Source organism: Lemur catta, chromosome 5 (genome assembly GCF_020740605.2).
Source record: "Lemur catta isolate mLemCat1 chromosome 5, mLemCat1.pri, whole genome shotgun sequence".
NCBI classification, from domain to species: Eukaryota; Metazoa; Chordata; class Mammalia; order Primates; family Lemuridae; genus Lemur; species Lemur catta.
Window position 1 is genome coordinate 7,385,002 of NC_059132.1, and position 24,858 is coordinate 7,409,859.

Here is a 24,858-nt window from a genome sequence, read left to right on the forward strand (position 1 = left end):
TTTTAGCATACTTTTCACCTCCAGCATTCTAAGATTCTGAAACTAAGCTGGGCACAGTGGCTCACGCCTCTAATCCTAGCACCCTGAGAGGTTAAGGCAGGAGTTTGAAACCAGCCTGAGCAAGAGAGAGACCTTGTCTCTACTAAAAATAGAAAAAATTAGCTGGGTGTGGTGGTGCGTGCCTATAGTCCCAGCTACTTAGGAGGCTGAGGCAGGAGGGAGGCTGAGGCAGGAGGATTGCTTGAGCCTAGGAGTCTGAGGTTGCTGTGAGCGAGGCTGATGCCAGGGCACTCTACCCCAGGCAACAGAGCGAGACTCTATTTCAAGAAAAAAAGAAAAAATTCTGAAACTTAGGTCTTCTGATCCTCAGTCCAATAATCTTTTCTCTTAATTCCCTTACTTCTCTGAATTTCTACAGCATTTAAAGTGAACACTCACAGCCTTAGAGCTTTTTCTACCCATTCTTGTATAGACATGGCTGAGATTACAATCGCTTAAAAAGCAAGAACTGAGGCTGGGCACAGTGGTTCACGCCTGTAATTCTAGCACTCTGGGAGGCCAAGGCAAGAAGAGGATTGCTTGAGGCCAGGAGTTCGAGACCAGCCTAAGCAAGGGTGAGACCCCTTCTCTACAAAAAATAGAAACATTAGCCAGGCGTGGTGGCCTGCACCTATAGTCTCAGCTATGCAGGAGGGTGAGGCAGGAGGATCGCTTGAGCCCAGGACTGTGAGGTTTGCAGTGAGCTATGATGACACCACTGTACTCTAGCCAGTGTTACAAAGCAAGACCCTGTCTCAAACAAACAAACAAACAAACAAAAAACCCAAAAGAACTGAACCTCATAGGACAATCTCCAAACTTTTTTTTTCCCTAAAACACAGGAGGCAGGCAGATCTCATGACTTCTTGATCAGTCTCTGGATGTAAGGTAGATCCATGGAGATTCAGGCAAACAAAAGAAACTATATTCTCTACTTTTCACCACCCGTCACCAGAATATCCTAGTTCTGGGTAGTTGGATCTTTGTGGCAATGCCTTAATTATTAACCAGGCAAATAACTGCCAGTTCTAACGAACAAACTTCGGCAGTCCCCAGACTCAGAAGAGACCCTGAAGTTATTAGCCATTTGAAATTCTTACAGGCAAGTTTTCAGGGCCACAAAGAGAGATCTTTAAGAATACCAAATGCCAAATCTAAAATGTAAAAAGGGTGGCCAGGTATCATGGCTCACCCCTGTAATCCCAGCACTTTTAGAGGCCAGGGCAGGAGGAGCACTTGAGCTAGGAGTTTGAGGCCAGCCTGGGCAACATAGCAAATCCTGTTTCTATTATACCAAAAAAAACTTTTTTTAATGAGCCAGGCATGGTGGTGTGTACCTGTAGTCCTAACTACTCCAGAGGCTGAGGTGGGAGGATTGCTTGAGCCCAGAAGTTCAAGGCTTCAATGAGCTATGACCATGCCACTGCACTCTAGCCTAGTTGACAGAGTGAGATGCTGTCTCTAAAAAAATTAAATAAAATGTAAAAAGGATAACTATAGGGATGGTATAGCAAAAATAGCTTCCTCCTTCCTGTTTGTTACCTCTACTTGCTGCTCTCAGCAATTTAAACAACTAAATCTCCTGATTGGTGATGCTGTTAGAGCTATTCTACTTACAAAGGAGATAAGGTTACATTAATAAAATAATTTAGACAACTTCCTAATAACTCATGAGCCAAAGAAAAGATAGGTTTTGTATGCACTGTAATAGCTACTTTTGAATGCCTAAGAAGGTTTTAACTAAGATTATTTCAATGGTTCAAAGTCTAAATTACAAAATGCAAAAAGCAGTTAGGCATTTAGCCACTGCACTTTGTACATCTAAGCCCAGTACCTTCTTTCCTGCCAACTGAACTCTAGGAGAATCCAGTTTTAATAGACTGAAGATGACCAAAGGACTCCAAAGAGGTCTGAAGGACTCAAAATTTTCTCAGAAATTTCTAGCAGTGAATACTCTTTTACACTGCAGGCACAAAAACTGGACACATGTAAATTGTCAGTACAATGTGAATAAATACATTGGTTTTGATTCAGCTAGACTTAACTTTGAATCCTAGCTCTGCCACTAACTAGTTCTATGTCCTCAAGTAGGCTGCTTGAGTTCACTGAATTGCAGTTTAATTACCTATGAAATAAGTATTATAATAATAGTACCTGTTTTATAAGGTCAACGTAGAGATTAATGAGATAATAAATCTAAAGCTCTTTAGCACAGTGTTAGGGATATAATAAGTATACAACATACTATTGCTATTACTACTGTTATTATTACTCCCTCTCCTCCCAGTCTGGAAGGAATTTAATCTTCATTATCTATAAAGATGCTGAACATTCATTAGTATTTATAGATAGGAAGACTGAATTATACAACCTGTAGCACCCTGAATACAGGAAGACAAAAGATTGCTAACAGCACCTTACAAACAAAAAATGCTTCCAGGATGAATGGAATCTCAAAGGTCCTTGATCCTAAGAGTATCAGAAATGTTCTGTCTTGCCTACAGGTGATGTAAGAGCAAAGGTAACTCCATGACAGGCTAGGCTTCCTGGAATAGGCCTAAATTTCGGTTTCCCCCACGGGGGCCCTCCCCTTCCCCGAAATGACGCCGAAGACCACCGGAGAATCCCGAGACTTGGAGCCGACCAATCAGGAGTTAACACGACCATGGAACCGACCAATCAGGAGCCGACACGGTCAGCCAGTCTTGAAGGAACAAATGAACTGGGGGAGGGGCGGGAGATGGTGTGCACGGCATATGTAGCCCACTGGAAAGTACAAAAGCTTAGTTTTACCCCAGGGCGGGGTCCTGGTTCGTGGAGAGGCCACTGCGTTGGTGCTCTGGGACTTGGACCCTAGCTCGAGCCAGCCAGTAAACTCCTTTGCCTTTTGCAGCCTCCGTGACTCTGCCTCTCTGTTCCTGGGGCCGAGGGAAACCGGTTCTAACAGTGAAAATTTATACCCCAAAATGAACATGTAGAACTGATATATCCACGATAAAAAAGCAGACTGAAGAGTGAACTCCATGAAACATATAGAAGAAACCGAGAAAATCTTAATCACTGTGATTTTAGCAAAGATTTTTGAAATATGACACGAAAAGCAAAAATAAAATAAATTGAACTGCATCAAAATTAAACATTTTGGTTCTTCCAAATACACTGTTAAGAAAGTAACAAGCCACAGGAAGAAGAAAATATTTCCAAAACATATATCCAATAACAGACATGTATTCAGGCTATAATAAGAAAAAAAAAGTCAAAATCTTGAACAAACCCTTCAAGGAAGATATATTATACAAATAGTAAGTAAAGACAAGAAAAGATGCTCAACATCACTAGGGAATTTCAAATTAAAGCACACTGAGATATCACCACATACTCATTAGAATGGTTAAAATTTAACACTGATCATACTAAGAGTTGACAAGGAACTGGAACTCTACATTGCTGGTGGAAATGTAAGATGGTAGAACCACTCTGGAAAAGTTTGACAATTTCTCAAACAATTAAACATAGATATACCACATGATCCAGTCATTCTACCCCTAGTTATTTACTCAAGAGAAATGAAGGCATATGTCCTGACAAAATCTTGTACATGAATATTCACAGCCAAAAAAAAAGACCCAAAAAAACTGGAAACAATTTGAATGTCCATCAATAAGGTAAATGAATAAATTAATTGTGGTAAATCCATACAATGTAATACTATTCAGCAATATAAATGAATAGGCTATTAATATATATAATAATATCTATTATGCTGAAAGAAGCATAACCCAAAAGGGCTCATACTGTATAATTCCATTTACATTAAATTCTAGAAAATACAAATTAATCGATAATTACAGAAAACAAACCAGTAGCTACCTGAGGATGGGGAGACAGGGAGGGAGGGGTACGAGGGAAAAAGGGATTGCCAAGAGGCAAGGAGACTTTTGAGGGTTATGAATCTATTCATTATCTTGACTGTGGTAATGATTTCACAAATTGTATACTTTAAAAATATGCAGTTTATTGTATGTTAATTATACATCAATAAAGCTGTCAAATATAAAAGATGAGGGGTACATTTTTTACTTGAGCTTAAAGTTCTGACATTTAAAAAAAGGCAGATATATCTGAGATGCAAAGCCAACTACCAAGGTACATTCCTTGGTTTACTGTGACCTTCAGGATCAAAGACGGTTTATAAATCATCCTGTCTTGGGTTCTTACAGTAGGTTAAATCTTAAAAGAAATTACAAATCCTATGCCTTCACACAATACTATTTGTAAGACAAGAAATAAGTGACAGAATCAGAAATCCAGAAAAATAGTACAAGACACTATAAACTCTACCTGTATTTGTTACCCTAACAAAATGCCCAAGTAGCTACTGTCTAAGGACCAGTCATAACCACCACCAAGGATGGAATTTTCCCATCTTCCATAAAAGAATTCCATCTGTTTCTTTTAATTTGATTCCATTATGCTTATTCTCTGTATCCCCGTATCTGTTCCATTCCCCCTTCTTGAAGGAAAGAAATTTAAACAAATATTTACAGGATAAATTAACAGTTAGGGAATTGTCACAGAGCCAAGTTTCTTCCATCTTCTTCCTCTCAATCTCACAGCTTCTAGTGTATCTATTCCTCTTATATAATCCCTTTCTACTATTCCAGCTATTCCAAGATCCTGAAATTTACTAAAGGAAATGCAGAATCCAAAATTTCTGCTTCTCCTCCTCCATTCGTTCATCCAATTTCCACTTCTTAGCCCCTTGATTTTTCCAACCTACAACTGCAAGAAGTGACTGTTGCACTGAGTGGGTATTTGGACTTGATGATATTTAAAGCTCCTTCTAACTCTAAAGTTTTAAGGCTAAGTCAGCAAGCTTTAATAATGAATGGAAGTAAGAATTTTAACTTTGAAAAAACAATGATTCGCTCAGAGTTGTCCTGTAATCAGTGGTAAAATTCATTAAAATATTGGTCTCAATATTTCTTTTTTCCTTCAATAATTCTTTTACTTCCTTAAAATGGGTTCTTCAATTCTAAAAACTATGTTTTTTAAAAAAAGGCAAGGAGACAATACATTAAAATATGTTCATAGTGATTTAAGTATTCTTCACTTTTCAATTTTACCTTCAGGCATTTTAAGAAATTTTAGTATCAAAAGCTTCTCAATGCCCTGATTCCCCAAAGGCCTAGCTGTTCATAGGGTTCAAATCAACCCCTACAGAAGCAGGCAAGAAATAAAAACAAAGAGGGAAGAGAGGACAGGGAGGAGGGCCAAGGGAGAATGTGGCTTTGTCTCACCTAAACCTAATTAGGGGCAAATGTCCAAGCTTCTTTGTTGGTAGCAAGAGGTGAATTTTTTCCTACTGCTTTCAAACAAAAGTGATTGAAAATAGGAGGCTCAACATAAAAAAGAAAGACACTTAAAGTGACATAAAGTTTGTTTCAAAATGGGATGGGTTTTGTAGCCATCAATAATTTCAGCCACTGAGACATAAAATGGGAGAAAACATCACCTGCATACACAAACCCTTTTGTCTTTAACACCTAGTATTTCTTGTTAATAAACATGATTTTAACCTATTCACCTAAATCATATGTGACATATAATTTATCTTTTAAACCTCTATTACATTTCACTGAAGATATAACACTCCCCAAGAATAATTTGGCAATCCATTCATAAAATACTGAGGATCTCTGAGGATAACAAAAGGTTATTCTATCATACAGGAAATAAAATTAATTTATTGTGACCCATACGCCCATCTACAAAGTTAAACCATTTCTCACTTATTATTCTTTTCTTAGCTTTTATAATAAATGTAATTTACAGTTCATAAAATTTTCAGCTCTTTTAAAAAAGTATCCCAACATTTACCAACTCTCCCAAAGCAGAGATTTTAATTCTAAGTCATTCCCTCAGTTTCACCTCCTGTGACAGAGAATTTTCTTTGAGACAAGGACAGGTAACAATATCAAGCAGATCCATGGACTGTCTTTCAGACAAGGCAGGAAGGAGGGCAGAGATTTTTAAGCTATCATTTTGTCATCTGAAACATCTCACTAACATTCCTGTAGCCTCCTTTCCCTCTTTCCAAACTAAATAATCCCTGTGTTTATCATCTTTTAAAAAAAACACGACTTGTACAAAGCTCTCTGTATACTTCTTGGTTTTCTGTGAACTTTTGGATCAAAGTTTACTTCTTTAAGAGGAGATAAGCAGAAATCTGCACTGACAATTCTACTTCTTTCATATTCTCTATGTTTCCTAATACCTGCTTAAAATTCCACCTAGCATCCTTATACTCTATCACTTTGCATGTAACTGAATCATGAAAATACTTCAACATAGGCATCCAAAATTAAAGATTTAAAAAATTATTCTCCCTAATCCCACATTAACATTCATGTTTTACAAAGGTACGCTCCTAGCAGAATCAGGAAGCAATATTCTCTCTTAGAATGTATCAGTTTCTGGATTGTATGAGAAGACATGGAATCTATCAAATACAGGATTACTGTGCAGCCTCCTAACATCCTGGTTGTACTTATTCCCCTTACATATATTTCTGAAAATCAGTCTATTTGACACCCACATTCATCATTGCTGCAAAGTCAGAAAACACTCTATTCACTTAGAATTTTTGCTTTCCTTCATCTTAAGGACTTCTGAAAGGAACTGGAATAATGCTGGAGAAAGGATCTGTTCATGGCCCGGGAGAAGACAGACTCACGAGGAACCCAGGGGGAGTACCAGGCAGCCTGGCTTCAGCCACTCACATCAGCATCTCTAACAATCGTGTTTTTAAAAGGTAATGCCCAACCACTTTTTAAACTTAGGCTCCATCTCCTTTCCACACAAGATGCCTCATAGGGTAAGAGCAGATCTTAAGCAATTTGTGAGCTCTGTGCTCTCATCAGTTGATCTGTACTTAGAACCTGCATAAGCCGGGGAAAGTATGTAGCAGCTAAAGAGATTATAACCCCTCAAATGCAAACAACCTTCAGGCACACTTAGTCCAAACCAGTACCATTTTATAAAGTACACTCTTAATGCTGAGTTCCAAAGGACACACACTTTAGAAAAGGTGGAGTAGGCGAAAGAGCTTTGAGTTCAATTTTAGCTATATAGTTCAAGAAAATTAAGCCATGGGAAACAAAAGCACACCAGCAATCTCACCCACTCCACCCACCACCCGCATACACATACACAGACAAAAACAGAAGTGGATTGCAATGCTCCTCCTCATCTCTCATTTCCACAGAGTTCTCATAAAAAGAGCAAAGAGGAAGACAGAACATTTTGACGCCCTTAGACAGGTTATACCTGGCAATAAAGGGGTTAAGCAGCACTACTGTCCTGGAAACATTCCAATTCCCTAGCTACTAAATGCAAATTCTCTTCACTACCTGTACTGCCTAGATGTAAAAATTCAGCAGGTTAGGGGTTAAGATCAATACCTCAGAAAGAAAAAGAGAACTGGTTCACTCCACCCTCTCAAAAGCAAATACCAACAACTCTGAGCCAAATCCACTAAGCATATACAAGATTCCACGGACATTCCAAAACACAGGTGAAAAGGAGTTGAGTTTCCTCAGGTTTCTCACCTTACAGCACCACATACTTAGCAGACTTCACAAATTGTGAAACACAAGTGTTAGATAAAAGCACGTAAAAAATTCTACTAAAGACTTGAAACATTAACAAGTCACAAAGGTCACTATAAATCAGCAACAATAGCTAGAATTCGGATGAGGAAGGTCAAACAGTATCTATGGAAACAAAATCAAAACAAAACGATACAAAAACAGAAGGAATATGAGCCCTAAAACTTAAGTTTTGGAAAGACAGCTCTCTAATTAGAGGGTCAATTCTTACCCAAAAGAAACATAAGGGAATGTTGCTTTACTCTCCCTTTGGTTAATAGTGTCACTAGTAATAACCCTATTTTCTGCGGAGGAAAAAAAGGTGTACAAAAGATAAAAACAGGCAGTTACTGACAGCCTACACATGTCACTGGAAAGGACAGTCCAAGAGCCACCTGGTCTTGCTAGAAATAGGTAGGAAGAGATGAGTCACTATTTTATTAATAATTCTGTTTACTATGCTCCACATCCTAATCCTCTAGGTCATAAAACAACATTTTCTTCCTGTTTCCATCATTTTATCAGTTTACTTGTGGAGGTGGGTCAGAATGTTGAGGGGTTGGGCTAAGAGAAAGAAAGAGGTACAGTTACAAGCCATTTGGTTAGGAGAAGGAAATACTAGGGTGGGGGTGTAAATACCTGGAAGGTAAGACAAAAACCTACAGTTACAACTAGCAAACGATTTTTAAGATCCAAGACTGTTTCCCTCTTGGACAGTGCCCGATATCTTCCAAAGCTTTTTATAGTAAAAGCAAACCATCGGCTTCTTGGAGAGAGGAGTTACTGAGGGCAAAAGGTAATGAAATACGATAGGGTTACACGAGCATCAATATTCCTTCAGACTCAGATTGGAAGTAAATGGCACCTGAGGAAAATTTGTTCTTCTACAGGCAGGAAAAGGGATGTCAGTAGTAGCTCTGAGGCACAGGTGTGGCAGGAATTGAGGAGACGGTTATCATAGGAAAGGTATAAAAAGCGATTCAACTACAAACTTCTTGGACTTGCAGGCTAACTTCCTCCCCACAGGACAGACTCATCACCATCCTACGTCAGGAGGGGCATAATCATATGAGAAGTTCTAACGCCCTAAAAAGTGACAAGCAACAGGGCAAAGAGGTTCTTTGGATAGAGAGATACTGGTAAGCAAATTAGCGGCATGCCCCAATGACCATAGGACCCGGGCAGAAATCCATTCCTACAATCGCAAGGACAAAAGTCCAAGGGAGGAGAGGAGTTGGGCCCAAGTCAGGTAACATTCCTGAGGGGAAGGATTATCAGGTGACACCGGGCTGAGGGCCCCGAGGGGGACTGGGCGGGAGGAAAGTTAGCAGGTGAAAGCGATCAATCATGGGGAAGGAAGTGACCTTTCGGAGAAGGAAATAAGGAAATACCAAAAAGGGGGTAAGGGTAAGAAGAGAAAATGGACCCAGAAGAGCACAGGGGACCAAGAAAGAGAAGGCGTGTTCGGGTACCAGAGGAAGAAGAAAGGACGTGGGGCTGAGAGCCGGCCGGGGCTACGGGGGCGGGAGGGCAGAGCGTGCGGGCTGGGGAGAGAAAGAAGCCCCGACGTTGCCGGGGCAAGAGCCGGGTGGGACTCCGGGGCTTCCCGAGGTCCCGGAGGGGGAGGATTTCGGGCTGCGGAGCCGAGGACCGAGCGAAACGAAGAAGGCAGCCGCGGGGGCGGCTCCCTAGAGACGGGCGGGAGCCCCTGGGGCCGGCTGCTGGGGTCCGGAGGGCGGTTACAGGGCCAGGCAGGAGCAGGGTGGGAGGGACACTCACAAATTTCTTGGATTTGCCGCCGTCGCTGCCTGCCGCAGGCAGCTCATCTGGGCTCCGGCCCTTCTTCTTATCCCGGCTCCCGCGGCCGGGCCCCAGGGCCCCGCCGGGCGGCTCCATGTCCCGGTTCGCGCTGGCCAGTGACCCGCGCCTACGCCGCTCCCGCCGGGCAGCTCCGAGCCCGCCGCCGCCGCCGCCCAGCAGCTCTGCTAGCCCGCCGCCGCGCCCCGCCTCATTAGCATGCCGGGCTGCGCGCGCCTCATGAATATGCACCGATGACGCCGCGCTCCCGCCCGCCTGCCCCACTTCCGCCCGGACCTGCGGCCCCTACCAATGGGGGAAGGGACGGGGGTGGAGGGAAGCCGCGGAAGCGTGCTACCTGCCCGGCGGGCCTAACCATTCGGACCCACGTTGGGGGGTGGCGAGTGGGCGGTGTCGATCGCGGCCGCGGCTGGGAGCACCGCCTCCTGGCGGTTGGAGCGGCGCAGGCCTCTGGCTTCCAGGCAGCGCCCACGTGGCTGTAAAGCCTGGACCCTCTCACACCCCAGACCAGGATATTATTATCTGAACCAAAAAGCGCATAAGTGGCCATTAGCCTGGCAGAAAATTTTAGTGCCAGGCTTTCTGGGATAATGCAGTTCTTATGTCTGCAATATCCATGGAACACACGAAAAAAAAATTTAAAAGTGACAGCTACCATGTTTTGAAAGCAATACAAGAACAGAGCTTATCCAGGGCAAGTCCTAGACGATGAACCAGACTAGCTCTGGAGTTAAATCGCCTAATTTTGAATCCCAGGTTGGCTACTATCTAGTTATGTTTCTAATCTGGGCAAAGTAGTTATTGCCAACATGAACCTAAACAGTAATAATAGTTACCACTTACCATGCCCTTGCTCCCTGCCAAGCACTATGCAAAACACCATGTATTTTCTCCCTGAATGCTCACAATCCCATGTGATAGATTCTGCTGCTCTCCCCACTTTAAAAATAGGAAATTTGGACTTTGAGAGTTGAAGTGACTTGCCCAAGAACACATAATTGATAACAAAATTTAAACCCAAATTAGTCTGATTGCTGCCAAGCCCTATGTTTAACCAGCATTCCCCACTGACATAAACCAAACATGAGTGAAGAGTATGTTCTTTGCTCTTCTAGCATGACTTTCTCCCACAGCAATTTCATCCATTCTTCCAGCCACACCTGTACCTTGTGTGAAAATTACATGGCAACCGGTAGGCCTTCACTGTACAGACTGCATCATCTTGACCACTGCTAGGAAAAGATTTCAAGTGTAGGTTCCTAGGGGGCAGAGTCAATAACTTACTCACTCTGGAGCCCCAGTGCTTAGTCTAGGGCCTGATACATACCAGGGACTCTACCAAGCTGGCTGGCTCCTAAATCTGTCCTTCATCTCTCTTGTACTCCAGACTTTCTAACAGTGGACTGCTACATGGAAAGTTACACAGAGCTGTCCAGTCCACAGTTCAAATTCATTTTAGTGCCAAACTTTCTGGACTTTTTGTCCAAAAAGTTCAAAAGATTCTTACTTTCTAAGCTAGAATGTTGAGAGACAAATAGGATCAAAGGATTGAGGTGACCCATCTATCACTCCTTTCTTGTATCACTACCTGTATCTGCTATAGCATTTATCATACTCCTTACTGGATTATAAACTCTTCTGTTGAAGGGTCCACGTTGTGGCTACATCGATATTGAGCATTGTTCTTCACATAAAGTCAGTGAGCAATTTCTAGCATTGGGCACTATGCTAAGCAATTGACATATTTTATCTCATATCTTTATCAACCAGCATCACCATTCCAAACACCAAGGTTCAAAAACTGAAGTCATCTTCTACTCCCTTTCTTAAGCTAGTAATCTGCAGAAGTTTGTCTAACTCTTAACTAGAATGCTTTATTGACTCCTTATATACAAAAGAATCCATGTACATACACAGGGCCTAACATAGGATAAGTGCTGAATGAATGGTAACTATGTTATTATATGTATCATCACCTCCATTTCCTTCCCTCTTCATACACAGGAAGCTAGCAAGAATTAATATTCCTAGACAGGCAAAAAGTACAAAAAATACCAACTTGGTTTATTGGATAAAAACAGTGGTAAAATGGACATAAAGCCAAAAGTTAGAATAGGACATTTTCACACCCTTCCCCCATTTGAAAATGTACTTCCTATCATGTGGGGTTAAGGTGTTAGGGAGCCAGAGCCCCCCAAATCTCTCACTCTCTTCACTTGCCCTGGAAGCAAGGCCTTCAGTAGGAGAACCCAAGAGGGGAGGATGTCAGAGGCAACCTCAGTCCTGTCTACTCCTTCATCCCTAAAAGTCTCTGAGGTGGAGGGAAGAAGGGAAGGAGTAAGGGGCAAGAGGGGCTGAGGACTGGCCTCCAGGGCCCACTGCAGTAACGTCCCAGAGACAGCCATCCCTGTGCACATCTCATCCTTAATAGGCACCACTGTCAGCCCTTGGGTGGGTGAGGAAAACAGGGCAGATGGTTCTACAACCAGATGTGATCTCCAGACCCTTCCCCAGAGTCAGTAAAAGTCCTAGGGTGACCAGTCCAGGACTGGGGGAGCCACACCTTTTCCCTCCAGCCCAACCAAGAGGTGAAAAGGAATTCCTTCGGACATAGCATTCCAAAACACTCTTAAATCTCCACATCGCTTTCCTTGTCGTTGTCGTGGTCTCCATCATAGAACTCATTGGGTGCCTCTGGCCTGCAAAGCAAGGGGAGAGAGGTCAGGGTTCCACGCTCCATGTTTTAATCTTCTACCAGCACCCTCTCCGGAGCCATTTCTCAGGTCTTTCAGGGAGCCACTCCTCCTATTGTCGGTAGAGACTGACTGCTATTCATTCATCCATTCATGTATTCAGTATCTGCTGAGGAGCTACCCTGGCTAGGCACTGTCACAGGCCTTAGCAATACAGCAGAGAATAAGCCAGACAAGGTTTCTGCCTGTCCTCAAAAAGCTTACCTAATAAATGCGACTGACAATAACTAACAAAGTAAAAAAATAAATAAATAAGATAATTTCAGATGGCAGAGAGTCCTATGAATAAAATGAAACAAAGTGACATGACTGGGGGTGATGGGAGGAAAAGGGTGAAATTTCAGACAGGATTATTAGGGAAGGTTGTCCTAAGAACCAAAGACCTGAAGTCTGAGAAGGAGCTGGCCAGGCAAAGGTTCCAGGAAGACCATTCCAAGCTGCAAGAAAGCCAAGTACAGAGGTCATGAGGTGGAAGGAGACTGGTGTATTCCAGTAAGAACAAGGAGGCCAGGGTGGCTGGGAGTAGTGTGCACGGAGGAGAGTAGTTAGAGATAAGACCAAGGACAAAGGAAAGGGCTAGCATGCAGGGCCTTTTTAAGCCACAGTCAGAAATTTAGACTTTCTTATAAGTATAAGGTAAAGGACAGTTTTAAGCAGAGGAGTGACATGATGTTATAAACCTGTAGTGAGAGAAGGGATGTGAAATCAATACAGAGCCCAATAGGTACTCAATACTGGTTTCCTTCTTTTTGAAAAAGTATTCTCTGGGTCAGAGAGAATTGAGAAAGATATCTAAGCTGAGGAACTAAGCCAGGAAAGGCCCTATCTGCTTGGTGAGTAATGTCTCAGTTACCTCTAAACTACCACAAGGGTTAAAGGTGTGGAGTCAGAGACTCACGTTTGAATCTCAGCTCTGATATTTAACTAGCTGTGTGACCTTGGGTAAGTTACTTAGCATCTCTGAACCTCAGATTCTTCCCCTGGTAATTTGAGGATAAGAACCATCAGGGTTGTCTGACGGCAACAGAATGCTGGTATATATGTTATAATATAAAGCACTTAGTAACAAGTCTAGTGCTTAGCAAACCCACAAAAAGTGGCAACTCTTTATTACTACTACTCTGCAAGGCATATGCAAGTTAGAGCTATAGGCATCAAAGAAGAGGAACTCAGTGGGTGGTGTGACAATGAGGTAGGGCTTAGGAACAGGAAGAGGCCTGAGGCTTCTGCTTGCTGTTGAAAGTGGGTAAATGCAGAGACTAGGCCCAGATGCCTGGAACCATAGGTGAAAAAGCCAAACTTCAACAAAAGGATGAACTTAAAAACACGTTTTATGCCAGACAATGAAAATCAATTTCTAGAAGTCAAGCCTCAGAGACCTGGAAAAGTTGAGGATAATGGATCAAAAAAGCAGCACTGAGGCCAGACATTCAGCTACTTCCTCACCCAGGAGAGGAAAAAAGGGGGTATCCATGGAGAAGGGGAGTTGGAGAGGTCTCAAGGGTCAGAGCAGTAAAGCCCCGACCCAGAGGAGAGATAGGGAGGCCTGAAACTCTAAGACAGAGAAGCAGATTTTGGAAGGGACTGAGAAGGCCATCAGACTCTACGGGAGACCCAGCTCAAAGCTCTAACACTTCCTGGGAGCAGGACTGTGTGTCCTGCAAGTGTCCAGCTGTGGTTATCCCTCAGTAACATAGGGAAATCTGTTTTCCACTAAGTGCATCTGTTTTTCTGCACTTCTGGGTGCCACTGTCTTTTCATTTTTCAAAAAAGTTTTGGGATTAAAAAAATTCTATCCTAGCCTTTTCCCCCCTCTCAATTCATTAATCTATTAATATTTTAATATGTATCTCCGAAAGATAAAGACTTTTTTTTGAAAAGACATAACCACAACACAATTATCCCACCTGAAAAAATTAACAAAGAAATCAAAAGGCCTTGAGAGTAGTAGGCAGGCAGTGACCTGTCCAGATCAAGACCTAGAAGGACTGAGTAAAATGCTGGCTAGAATGTAAACTACTACAGGCATTCTGGAAGGCAATTTGGCAGCAAACATACAAAATTTTAGCGCACACAGCCTTTGACCTAGCAGCAACAATTCTAGGAATCTAACCTATTCAAACAAGCATGCAATGACGTATATGTAAGGGGGTTCATTGCCACATTCCTTATTATTGTAATAGCAAAAAAGTGGGAAAAAACATAAATGTCTATCATTGGTAATTGGTTAAATTATGCTACATCCACACAGTGGAATATTATATAGTTGACAGAAGCAGATCTATAGTAACTGACATGGAACCAGCTGTAAATTATAAAGCAACATGTATAGAATGATCCTACTTGTATTAAAAAAAAAACTACACCAACAACACACTCTGCAAAGAGTGTGTATGTCTTTATATGTGCACATAGAACAGTATATTTGTAATCTATAGAAAAACGTTTATCCGAAACCATAAAAATGAAACTATTAACTGGGGTTACCTCTGTGGAATGGGTCTGGGATTGTGTGATACAAACTTAACATATTTTGGCACTATTTAAAATCTTTACAATAAATATGCATTACTTTTTTCATTAAAAACAGAAAAAAAAAGTGAGGGAATTGTAGCAGACTAAAGGGGGTAAGCCAGGGACAATTAAGCTAAAGCCTTCCAATTTACCTCTTCCCTTTTTTAAAATAAATGAATGAATGAATGAATAATGATCGAATGATCGAGAGAGACAGGGTCTTGCTCTGTCGCTCAAGCTGGAGTGCAATAGCATGATCATAGCTCACTGTAACCTCAAACTCCTGGACTCAAGTGATCCTCCCACCTCAGCCTCCCGAATAGCTAGGACTACAAGTGTGCATAACCATGCCTGGCTAATTTCTTTATTAATTTTTTGTAGAGACATGGTCTCCCTATATTACCCAGGCTGGTCTTGAACTCATGGCTTCAAGCAATCCTCCCGCCTTGGCCTCCCAAAGCGCGCGGATTATAGTTGCAAGCCACAGAGTCCCACTCACTTTTTCCCTTTAGAGCCTCCCTAACTAGCCTTTTGAACCCCCTGTTCTCAAGTCTCTGCCCCCAGACCTGCTATAGTTCTCCTCAGGACCCCTCTCCTCTGCATCAGCCTCATCAGTCCTGTCATAGGTCAGGAGGTCTGCAGGCACATCATGAATCTGGACACTAGGTGCGTGGTTCAGCATCTTCAGGTTTTCAAAGATTGTCTGACGGATCTGGTCCAGATACTAGTTGGAGATGAGGAATAGAGTGAGCAGCATCCAGGGATTCCCAGGGCATCCACTATTCTAGCTGCCTTCCACCCCTACTATCCTGGTTTTAATCTCAGTGATATTTCTAGCTCAGGTCCCCCAGTGGAATACTGTCCCTCCTCCCAAACCCACCTGCCTCTACCCTAACCTGGGCTGTCTCCTAGCTGATAACAGTGATAGTGATGGCCTAGAACTTCCTTCTCTTTGGTTTCTCATACTTCCCACATCCTGGACATCTCCTGGGCTCCCCCACCCTTGTACTCAGCTTCTCTGAGCTGCTGACCTGGCGTGAGTTCTGATTCTCGATGCGGGTGCTGACATCTGGATGAAGCGTGAAGTCTGGGGCAAAATACTCGAAGTATTCTTGGGGAGGAGAGGAGATTAGGAGGAGAAAGCATGGCTCAGACCAAGACAGGTAAGTCCCAAGACTTCCCAATCTCTTTCCTTCCCATCCAGACCCCCTACATAATAGCTGCCCAAACTTTTCCCTGCTCTGAGCCCAGGAGTTTAGCCTGCAGAGCTCTGAGAGTGTCAAATTTCCCATCTGCCTTCAAACCAGGTTCTGGAGCCTGGTGAGAATGGCCTTCCTGTTGTGGGAGTGTTGTGGGGGTCCTTACCGCTATAGGGAAGCTCCTCACTAATCGCCTCTTCAACCAGCAGCGACGTCTCATACGTCCTGAAACCAACCAGCAGAAGGGGGCAGGCTGACCAAGTGGGCCCACCTCGCCATATTTCAGGGAGTCTCTATGTCACACTGGACAACAAGGAAGGAGGAAACAGGAGTGTCCTCACCAGCAGCGGGCAACATTTCGGACAGTATAGCCGCCACCACCCAGCACCAGTAGAGGGATATTGAAGCTCTTGACGTATTCAACACATTCCCTGTTACAAAGAACCAGAGAAATGGGTGCAGGAAGTTATCAAAAGCCAAAGTATACATCTTTTGGAATTGCCTGGAAAGGGGCACAAAGGAAGTACAATGTTCTATATCTTGACCTGGGTGGTGAAATTCATTAAGTTATACCCTTAAGACATGTGTATATTTTATTATACATATGTTGTATCTCAATAAAAATTTTAAAATAAGGCACACTCCCACTTCTGTCCTCCTCAACCTCCTCCCTGGCATCCTGCCTATTAATCAACTACTCTCATCAATGCACCAGCAAGTTCTGTCAGTTCTAGCCTTCAAAATATAACTCAAACCATCTAGGGAACCCTGTTCAAGGTGACATTTCTAGTTCAAGTACCATTTGTAGCTACTTTTGATTCCCAAGAAGAGCTGAGGCCCATTCCCCAACTACCGCTCCCCTTCATGTACTAAGGTCCAAGGCCACCTGAAAACCTGGGAGAAAGGAAGGAGAGCAAGTCTCACCCATGCCCTCGGATGCTAAGGTTGAAGCAGCCCAATCGATCGCAGCCCAGAGAGTCAGCTCCACACTGCAAAAAGCAAAACCCCAGGCAGCTGCAGTGAGATAACTGATCAGAACATCACAGATGTCCTTCACTTCCCTTCCCCCACCAACCTAGGGAAACTCCTCTTCCCTGCTCTCTTCCCCCAAGCCCAGGCAGAGCACTCTTGAGGCGACACTGACAGTATTACCTGGAGCACAATGCATGTGGGCTGGTAGAAGTCCACCACCTGGTTGATAACCGGCTGGAAAAGGTGCTTGTAACCTGGGAGAGGGCCAAAGATGGGCACCTGGCACCCCAAGGGGATGGGGAGACAGGGAACAAAAAGAAAAAGGGGATTGAGAGAGCATGTAGCCCTGGAAAGGGGCAACCCAAAGAACCAAACCATTGGTTCTAAATTTCTGGAGGGGTCGCAGACTGCTATGAGTAACTGATGAAAGTCAATGACTCTTTTCCCAGAAAAATGCACATACACACGATATGTTGCACACAATTCCCAGGGGTTCATGGTCCTTCTGAAGGCCATTCATCCTTAAGGACACCTGGCCCAACAGTAGACAATACCGGCAGAAGAGGTTAATTCAATAAGAGAAAAAAGGAGCAGAGTAAGCAGGGCAGGGAGAAGACTTCAGTACTTACTCTGGTCATCAATGCCATCCCGCAGGGGCACATTGAGACAGTAGTAGCGGCCACTCTCTGCTCCAACTTCATACATGTCACCTGTAGGAAAGTGGGGGTGGTGGCCATGCATGGGAAGCACCTTCAACCTCAACCCACATTCTGAGGGCCCCTCACCCCATCAACAAACCTCTACCACAGACTCTGCAGAGCCACTAAGTCTCTTACAGCTTGCATTCAATCAACAAACAGTTTTCAAGGACTACTCTGAGCCAAGCTGTGTACCAGGCACTGGGGTACAGCAGTGAACATAACTAATGATATCAATGAAATCCCACCAATCTTATATTCTTGGGGTGGGCATGATGAGGTCAACAATAAACAAAACAAAACCCCACAATAAATACAAACAGCAGTGAGTGCTCTGAGAGAAACAAACAGGGTAAGGGCATAGAGTGATGGGGACAGAGGCAATTACAGTGACTAGGGTGGTCGGGAAAGGCTTCTTTGAGGAGGGGACACTGGAGCCGAAAGCGGAAGGCTGAGAAGGAGGCAGTCGGGATAAGGAGCTGGCGGGTACGAAGGGGACGGTAATCCTTATTCCCATACCTGTGCCAGGGAAGAAGTAATTTCCATATTTGTGGAAGGACACTGTCATGACCCGGTCAGTGAGGTAGAAGGCTTCCTGCACCCCGTCACCATGGTGGATGTCAATATCAATGTAGAGCACCCGAGGGTGGTACCTGGGGTGAGGGCGAGCCAGGGTCTCAGGCAGAGGTGAACCCCCCAACCCACTCCTCCCAAACATCAGGTCTAGAATTATGAAAAGTCTGGTTTTGCCCAAGTCACCTGAAACCCAATACCACCAGTTCCCTAAGAGCAACCGGGGGCTCCAGCCCAGAGGCTGGAGGCAGGGACAGAAAGGGATGTGCAGAGAAGGCTGAAATGTGAGCAGGCAGCAGGGAATCTGCAGCAGAGCAGAGAAAGAGGCAGCCTGAGTAAAGCATCAAGAACTCAGGAGAAGCTAGTGGGGGAGAAGAGAGATCAGGGTCAGTGCCAGGGCTGAGTCTAAGGGACCTCCTCGGCTGACAGTCTCACACATGCCCCCATCTCCTCCCAGGCTACTTACTTGAGCAGCTCCAGGATGCCGATCACAATGTCATTGACATAGCAGAAGCCAGAGGCCTATGGCGAGACAGTGGTCTTACAAAGAGAGGAACCATTCCACTGCCCAGCTTCCCCCACCATCATCCTGATCACCTACCCTGGAGTGGTCACTGTCTCCCCCATCACCTCCTCACTCACCTCAAACTTCTTGGCATGGTGCAGACCACCAGCCCAGTTAATGGCAATATCACAGATCTGAAAAACAAACACCCAACTCACAGTTCTCCTGCTGCCCATCCCCAAAGCTGGACGCCCAGTGTCAGGCCAAGGCCCCAAGTGCAGGAACCCACAGAAAACGGGGAACATGACTCAGACTATGTCACCTTGTTGTTCAGCTGGGTTGCTCCTTGCAGAGATGCGCCTGTGTAACGGGAGCAGAACTCAAAGAGCCCGGGAAACACTGGGCTGCAGAGAAGAGGAGCAAGTTGGAACTCTCTTGCCTCTGTCTGGCCGCTCCCTATACCTCCCTCCCCACCTCAAACTCCTTCAATCTCCATTTTTCAATAACCCTGTCCCCTCCTCCTACACATCTGAGCTATCTGAAAATTTATTCAACAAATATTTTGGACCAAACCATGTACCAAGCCCTCTGCACTAGATGGGAAGGAAAGAAGAATTTAACTCTGTCAGGGAGTTTGCAACCCTAGCTAGGGAGAGAAGCAAGCAACTTCCAGGTACTCAAGTACATACAAAAAAAGTAAGTAAGGTGAAAGAAAACATGAGCTCTGTTCTTCTTAAAAGGCTTGTATGTACATCACATTTTAACATAACGTTCAATAACATTCTTTAGAGTCACACATTTTAAAGAACTGCATACCTATATATGTGAAACATTAACAATGAGATAACCCACAGAAAGCCATAGCACAGTGTGTGGCACCTGGTACGCCTTTAATAAATGTCAGCTATAATTATTACTACCTTCATTTTTTTATAAAAGGGAGAGGCTTGAAGCCAAACACAAAAGACTATGTACTGCATGACTCCATTTATATGCTATTCTAGAAAAGGCAAAATATAAGGACAGACATTAGATGTAGTTACTTGGAGCTAAGGTGGAGAGAAAGGATTGACTACAAGATGTGAGGAACTGTTGTGGGGCAATGTAAATATTCTACACCTTGATACATTCTATCAAAATTCTGAGAACTGTTACACCTAAAAAAGGTGAATTTTACTATATAAAAGTTATGTCTACATAGATCTGACTTTAAAAAAACGAAAGGCTTAAAAAATCTCTAGTTTTAGACCTCCAAGAAAATAGTGTGGCTGACATATTTGACCATGTAGAAAATAGAATTGCAGAGAGTTTTTTAGTTTCTCAAGGGGTTTGGAAAGAATTAGTGCTTGATACCTAGAAACCTAAGCAAATGAAAATAATAATGCAATTATCAGCTCTAGGGAAAAAAAAGCTATACAAGAAAACAGATTAAATCATAGCATACTATTTGGCTCCACCGTAAATATTTAAGAGTTAAAAGGTTGGGCCAGTAGCTCACACCTGTAACACCAGCACTTTAGGAGGCCAAGGCAGAAGGATTGCTTGAGGCCAGGAGTTTGAGACTAGCCTGGGCAACATAACGAGACCCATCTCTACAAAAAATGTTTCAAAAATTGGCCATGCCTATACTCCTAGCTACTTGGGAGGCTGAGGCAGGAGGATTGCTTGAGCCCAGGAGTTTTAGGTTATAGTGAGCTATGATTGTGCCACTGCACTCCAGCCTGGGCAACAGAATGAAGACCATTTCTAAAAAAAAAAAAAAAAAAACTCACAGAGGAGTTGTAATAATGTAAACATATAATACTGATTTATTAAAAAACGTGATATAACTATATTATGAAGCTGGGAGGAGAAGGGAAGCCAAGGTGATGATTTGAGAAGACTAAATGCTCATATTCCATACTAAGCACTTAATAGACATTGCCTAAAATTGATAAATGAAGAAACAGCAATAAGAGACAATATACTAGGGTAATATGATTACAAGCTCAATTCTAGAGCTACATTACCTAGCTTCAAATCCTAGCCCTTTAACAACTACTGATTATCCTGAAGTTGGGCAAGCTGTTTAACTTTTCTGTGCCTAAGCGTCCTCATCTGTAAAAGAACACAATAACAGACCCTGCTTCATAGGGGTTGAGATTAAATGAGCTGACAGCTGTAAAGCATTTAGAATAGTACCTAGCACATAGAAGATATTACCTAAGTATTACAGATTAGTAGTAGCTGTAGATTAACATTCTTATGTAGAAACCCAAAAATAAATACCAGAAGAAATATGTAAAGCAGCTTAAAAGTGGCTGCCACTGGGGAGAGGAATTTATGGGAGAAAGAGGTAAGTCTGGGAATGCTTTTTTCCCTCATTAAAAGCCTTGTAGTACAATTTGGTTATTTATATTAGATTGCTTTGAAAACAATCAGAAATTAATTAAATGGAAGGAAAATTCATGACTCTCATCTGAAATACAGATAAGCATAACTGTAGCTTAAGTTTGGCAGAAAGACTGATACAGCACAAATGGCCCAGAGGCAGTATTCCCTAAATGCACAAAGAGCATCTACAAGGACCCAGCGTGGCCTAAGAGCTGACTCTGCATTCCCAGACCTAGAAAGTGAACTCAGAAGCAGCAGCAGAAACAGTAACATAAAAACAAGAAACCTCCCAAGACAGCATGTGACTGAACATCAAATGAGCAGTGCAGGGTGTTCAGGACAGACCTCTGTGGAGTGGTGTGGTCAAGAAAGGCGTCATGGAGGCTGTGAGAAGGCCTTGAAGAGGTTGACGGGAGAACCAAGGGCATTCCAGGAAGGCATCCCATCAGCTGAGGTGTGGGATAAGGTTGGGAAGATGCTCGATGCCAGCCTAATGAGTTGGCCTCTATTCTCCAGCCCCAGCTGCTTGTCATTAGGATCTTTCAAGGACACAGACTAGTGAAGTGGTTTAAAAACCTGGGCTCTGGATCTGAATCCTGCCACCTCCACCGATCAGTTACCTAAATCTCCCCAAAACTAAGTTAATTTATGAATAACATCAGGAAAAGGACTATTACATCTCAGGGTTGGTATGGGAATTAAGTGGATGTACCAGCAATCCTTGGCTTAATACCTAGCAGAGTAGGCACTCAATAAATGGTAGCATAGGAAACTCTACAGGATCAACCACCTGGTTTCTTCAAGAAATAAATTCAAGGGGGAGAGACAAAAACTATGGATTAAAATTCTTAAGAGACATATCGACCAATTATAATATGTAAACCTTGTTTAGATCTTGATTTAAATAAACTGCAAAAAAAAAGGTGAAGCAACTGGAGAAATTTGAATAGTGAGTGCAATTTGATGATATTAAGGAATTACTATTAATTTTTTAGGTGTAATGACATTGCGTTTTTTAAAAGAGTATCATTTAGAGATACATAATAAAATATTTATGGATAAAATGATGTGACATTTAAAATTTGCTTTAAAACAACCTAACAGATGAAGTAAGATTGGCCATTTGCTTGAATATGCTGAAGCTAGGTGATGGCTATATAGGGGTTCACTGTACCGCTTTACTTTCAGAAATGTTTGAAATTTTCCCTAATAAAAAGTTTAATAATAAAAATAAATGGAATTGAGTAAATAGTAGCTGTTATGGTTATTATTTTTTCATGGATGTACACTACAGTGTGAGCAAGGATCATGGCTTCCCCACAGGGTCTAACCCAGAGTCTACTATGGATGATATAAACTCAATGTAAACCTACCTGATCAGGTCAAATCATTCCCTTGCTTTTTAAAACACTTTGAAGACTTTCCTCTACTCTAGGGGTAAAAACCCCAATTCATAACAGGGCTGTTTACTTTTAAAAGGCCCCACCTATCTCTTTAGCCTCCATTCAGATACACTTCTCTTCATATTCTGTACTCAGCCTTTTTTCTGTTCCTCAAATGAGTCATACAGACCCTTAGCACATGTTGTCCCTACTGCCCACTACATTCCTCCCCTCACCTCCCAACCACCTTTCACCTAATCCTCTCCTACTCTTTTTTCAGATCGCAGCTTAATCTTCACTACTTCCTCTAGGAAGCCCCCACCGACCAGCCATCCCCCAAGCTAGATAATTCTCCCAAGTATATACTCTCATAGTCTGTCATACACCTCTCCTTCCTAAAACTTAGCACAACTACAATATTAAAATTTTGTAGTTGTTATCATTGCATCCCTAGCCCTTAACACAGGGCCTGGCCTAGAGCAAATGACCAAGAAATATTTACTGAATAAACAAATGAGTGAATGATGATTCAATGACAAGTAGACCCCCCTTCATTTCTTTCTACTGTGGCCACAAACCTCACTGAAGGCCCTGGCATCGAACTGCTAAACATCAAGAGTCCCAATCCTCCCTCACCAGTCGTCGCCCACGTTGAAGGTATTAAGGCTCTTGGTGAAGCCTTGCATATTGGTGGGGCTGACTCTCTGCAGGAAGTCAATGTAGTCCTCCGAGTGGAAGCGGCACATGTCATGCTGGGAGGCCTGGTATGGCTTGAAGACCTCGGGATGGAGACACAAGATGAACCCAGGTAGGGTCAGCCCTACTCACAGGGCTGAGACCACCCACACTGAACCCAGTCCTGGAGATTGTCCAAAACCATATCCGGCAATCCCTCCACCCCCAAATCCCTGTTACACTATGAGACAAAGGTCAGTGAAGAAGACAGACTCTGATTAGCCAGGTGGGTTGTTATGATCAAGCCCCCGAAGCCCACTTCTTCTCCTTCCCACCGTCAGCCCAATCTCTCCTACTTTCTCAACCTTAAGCCCTGGTACACCTGCCCTGTTCCTTAGATCTCCTATTCCCGGTTCTCTCCAAACTCATCTCCTCCCCTGGGCTCTGATTCTGCCCTCTTTCCTCTAGGTTCTGTATTCTGGAGTCAAATATATAGGATATATAACAACCTTCTAATTAAAATCTAAGGTGCTAAACCAAATATTATCTTATTATCTTTGGGGGGCGGGCAGCATCACAAACCTCTTTGAAAACTGGACAAGAAGAAAGAGCTTTTCTTCTCCCAGAAAATGCACACAGGTACACACTGGCAAAGGGACTCATAGACTCCTGCACTAACATTACCTCAGTCTTTTCTATGACCAATCCACTTGTCTGTGCCTCAGCACAAGCAATGAACACTCATTCATATTGTTGACTAATTCCCATAATGCCTCGCTTAACTGTTATTATCCCATAACACGGCTATAAATTCCAAACTGGGAACAGACAGCATGTGTATGTCTGGGAGATGGAAGATGGAAGAGCAATTCAGCAGAACCATGTTGAGGTATTCTAGGTTGAAAAGGGAATACTCAGGACATCTACTCTCTTACACACACACACACACACACACACACACACACACACACGCACATTTACACACAGGGCTGCAGAGTCGTTCCCTGGAGCTCTAGCTCCTTGGAGGTAGAGAAAGGTGGCAGTGGAGAATGGGTGGGAACTGAGGGTAAACATCACATCCCAATGCAGTGATCCAGCCTGAGGCCACACCCTACAATGCACTTCAAACCAGTCCCACACCCACCCTAACCCTAGGCCAAGGACTAGTCTGCTTGAGGTCAAAGGGTGGCCGGCCTGTGGTGAAAAAGTAACTTCCGTTAAGCCAGAGGACGCCACCCCCTACACTGCGCACATTGCTCCTGTGTCTTCTATGCAGCTCCCCCCTACTCTAGGGGCAGGTCGCACTTGATGCATTCAGTCCAGCACACTATTCCTAAAGCCATAGCTCGCCCCACCCCAATCCCCGGCAGAGGCAGCGAGACTCACGATCATCTTCTTATAGAGACCATAATGCAGGACCAGGCTATGGGTCAATGCCAGCCGATGGGGCTTCATAGGGTGCCCAGCCCCTGGGGGTGGGGAGAAGAGAGTTCGTCAGTTTCCACTCCTGGAGTTGCAACCCCTGCCTCAAAACCTCTGCGTCCCAACCCCTCGTGCAGAACCCTGTTTCCTCACCGTAGTGAAAGTTGCCCACGTCGGGGTCGTAGAAATAGGCCACGGTCTTGGCCATGGTGCCGGCGGGACCAGGCCCCGCGCCGCAGCCTCCTGCCCGCCAGCCCCACCCCCAGCCTTGCGTGCTGCGCAAGCA

General features: G+C 43.6%; 2 protein-coding genes across 5 annotated transcripts in view; both read right to left on the reverse strand.

Annotated features, from left to right (window-relative positions):
* The window catches only part of DIAPH1 (diaphanous related formin 1), an 81,907-nt gene extending 72,182 nt beyond the window's left edge, over positions 1 to 9,725 (reverse strand). For 2 of the 4 annotated variants that reach the window (XM_045551057.1, XM_045551056.1), the window contains exon 1: positions 9,468 to 9,725. In XM_045551057.1, the coding sequence (XP_045407013.1) occupies positions 9,468 to 9,584 (117 nt within the window). In that variant the 5' untranslated portion in view covers positions 9,585 to 9,725. The remainder of the gene's footprint in view (positions 1 to 9,467) is intronic. The other 2 variants (XM_045551059.1, XM_045551058.1) reach the window with 2 other exon arrangements.
* A 1,824-nt stretch (positions 9,726 to 11,549) lies between these two features.
* HDAC3 (histone deacetylase 3) lies at positions 11,550 to 24,854 on the reverse strand. Its single transcript, XM_045551063.1, has 15 exons — positions 24,726 to 24,854; positions 24,537 to 24,619; positions 23,112 to 23,254; positions 19,043 to 19,124; positions 18,858 to 18,914; positions 18,682 to 18,737; positions 18,162 to 18,295; positions 17,574 to 17,654; positions 17,125 to 17,198; positions 16,897 to 16,961; positions 16,314 to 16,403; positions 16,139 to 16,197; positions 15,805 to 15,884; positions 15,340 to 15,497; positions 11,550 to 12,205 (listed from the first exon to the last, which is right to left on the reverse strand). Exons 1-15 carry the CDS (start codon positions 24,778 to 24,780, stop codon positions 12,136 to 12,138), a joined length of 1,287 nt encoding a protein of 428 aa, XP_045407019.1. The 5' UTR covers positions 24,781 to 24,854; the 3' UTR covers positions 11,550 to 12,135.
* Between the last annotated feature and the right edge of the window lie 4 nt (positions 24,855 to 24,858).

Coding starts and splice junctions, on each gene's coding strand:
- HDAC3 (XM_045551063.1), bottom strand. CDS start 24,780: ATGGCCAAGACCGTGGCCTATTTCTACGACCCCGACGTGGGCAACTTT. Junction 23,255..24,536: donor GTCTCTATAAGAAGATGATC/GTGAGTCTCGCT, acceptor CTCCATCCCGAG/GTCTTCAAGCCATACCAGGC. Junction 18,296..18,681: donor GGCATCCTGGAGCTGCTCAA/GTAAGTAGCCTG, acceptor CCCTCACCCCAG/GTACCACCCTCGGGTGCTCT.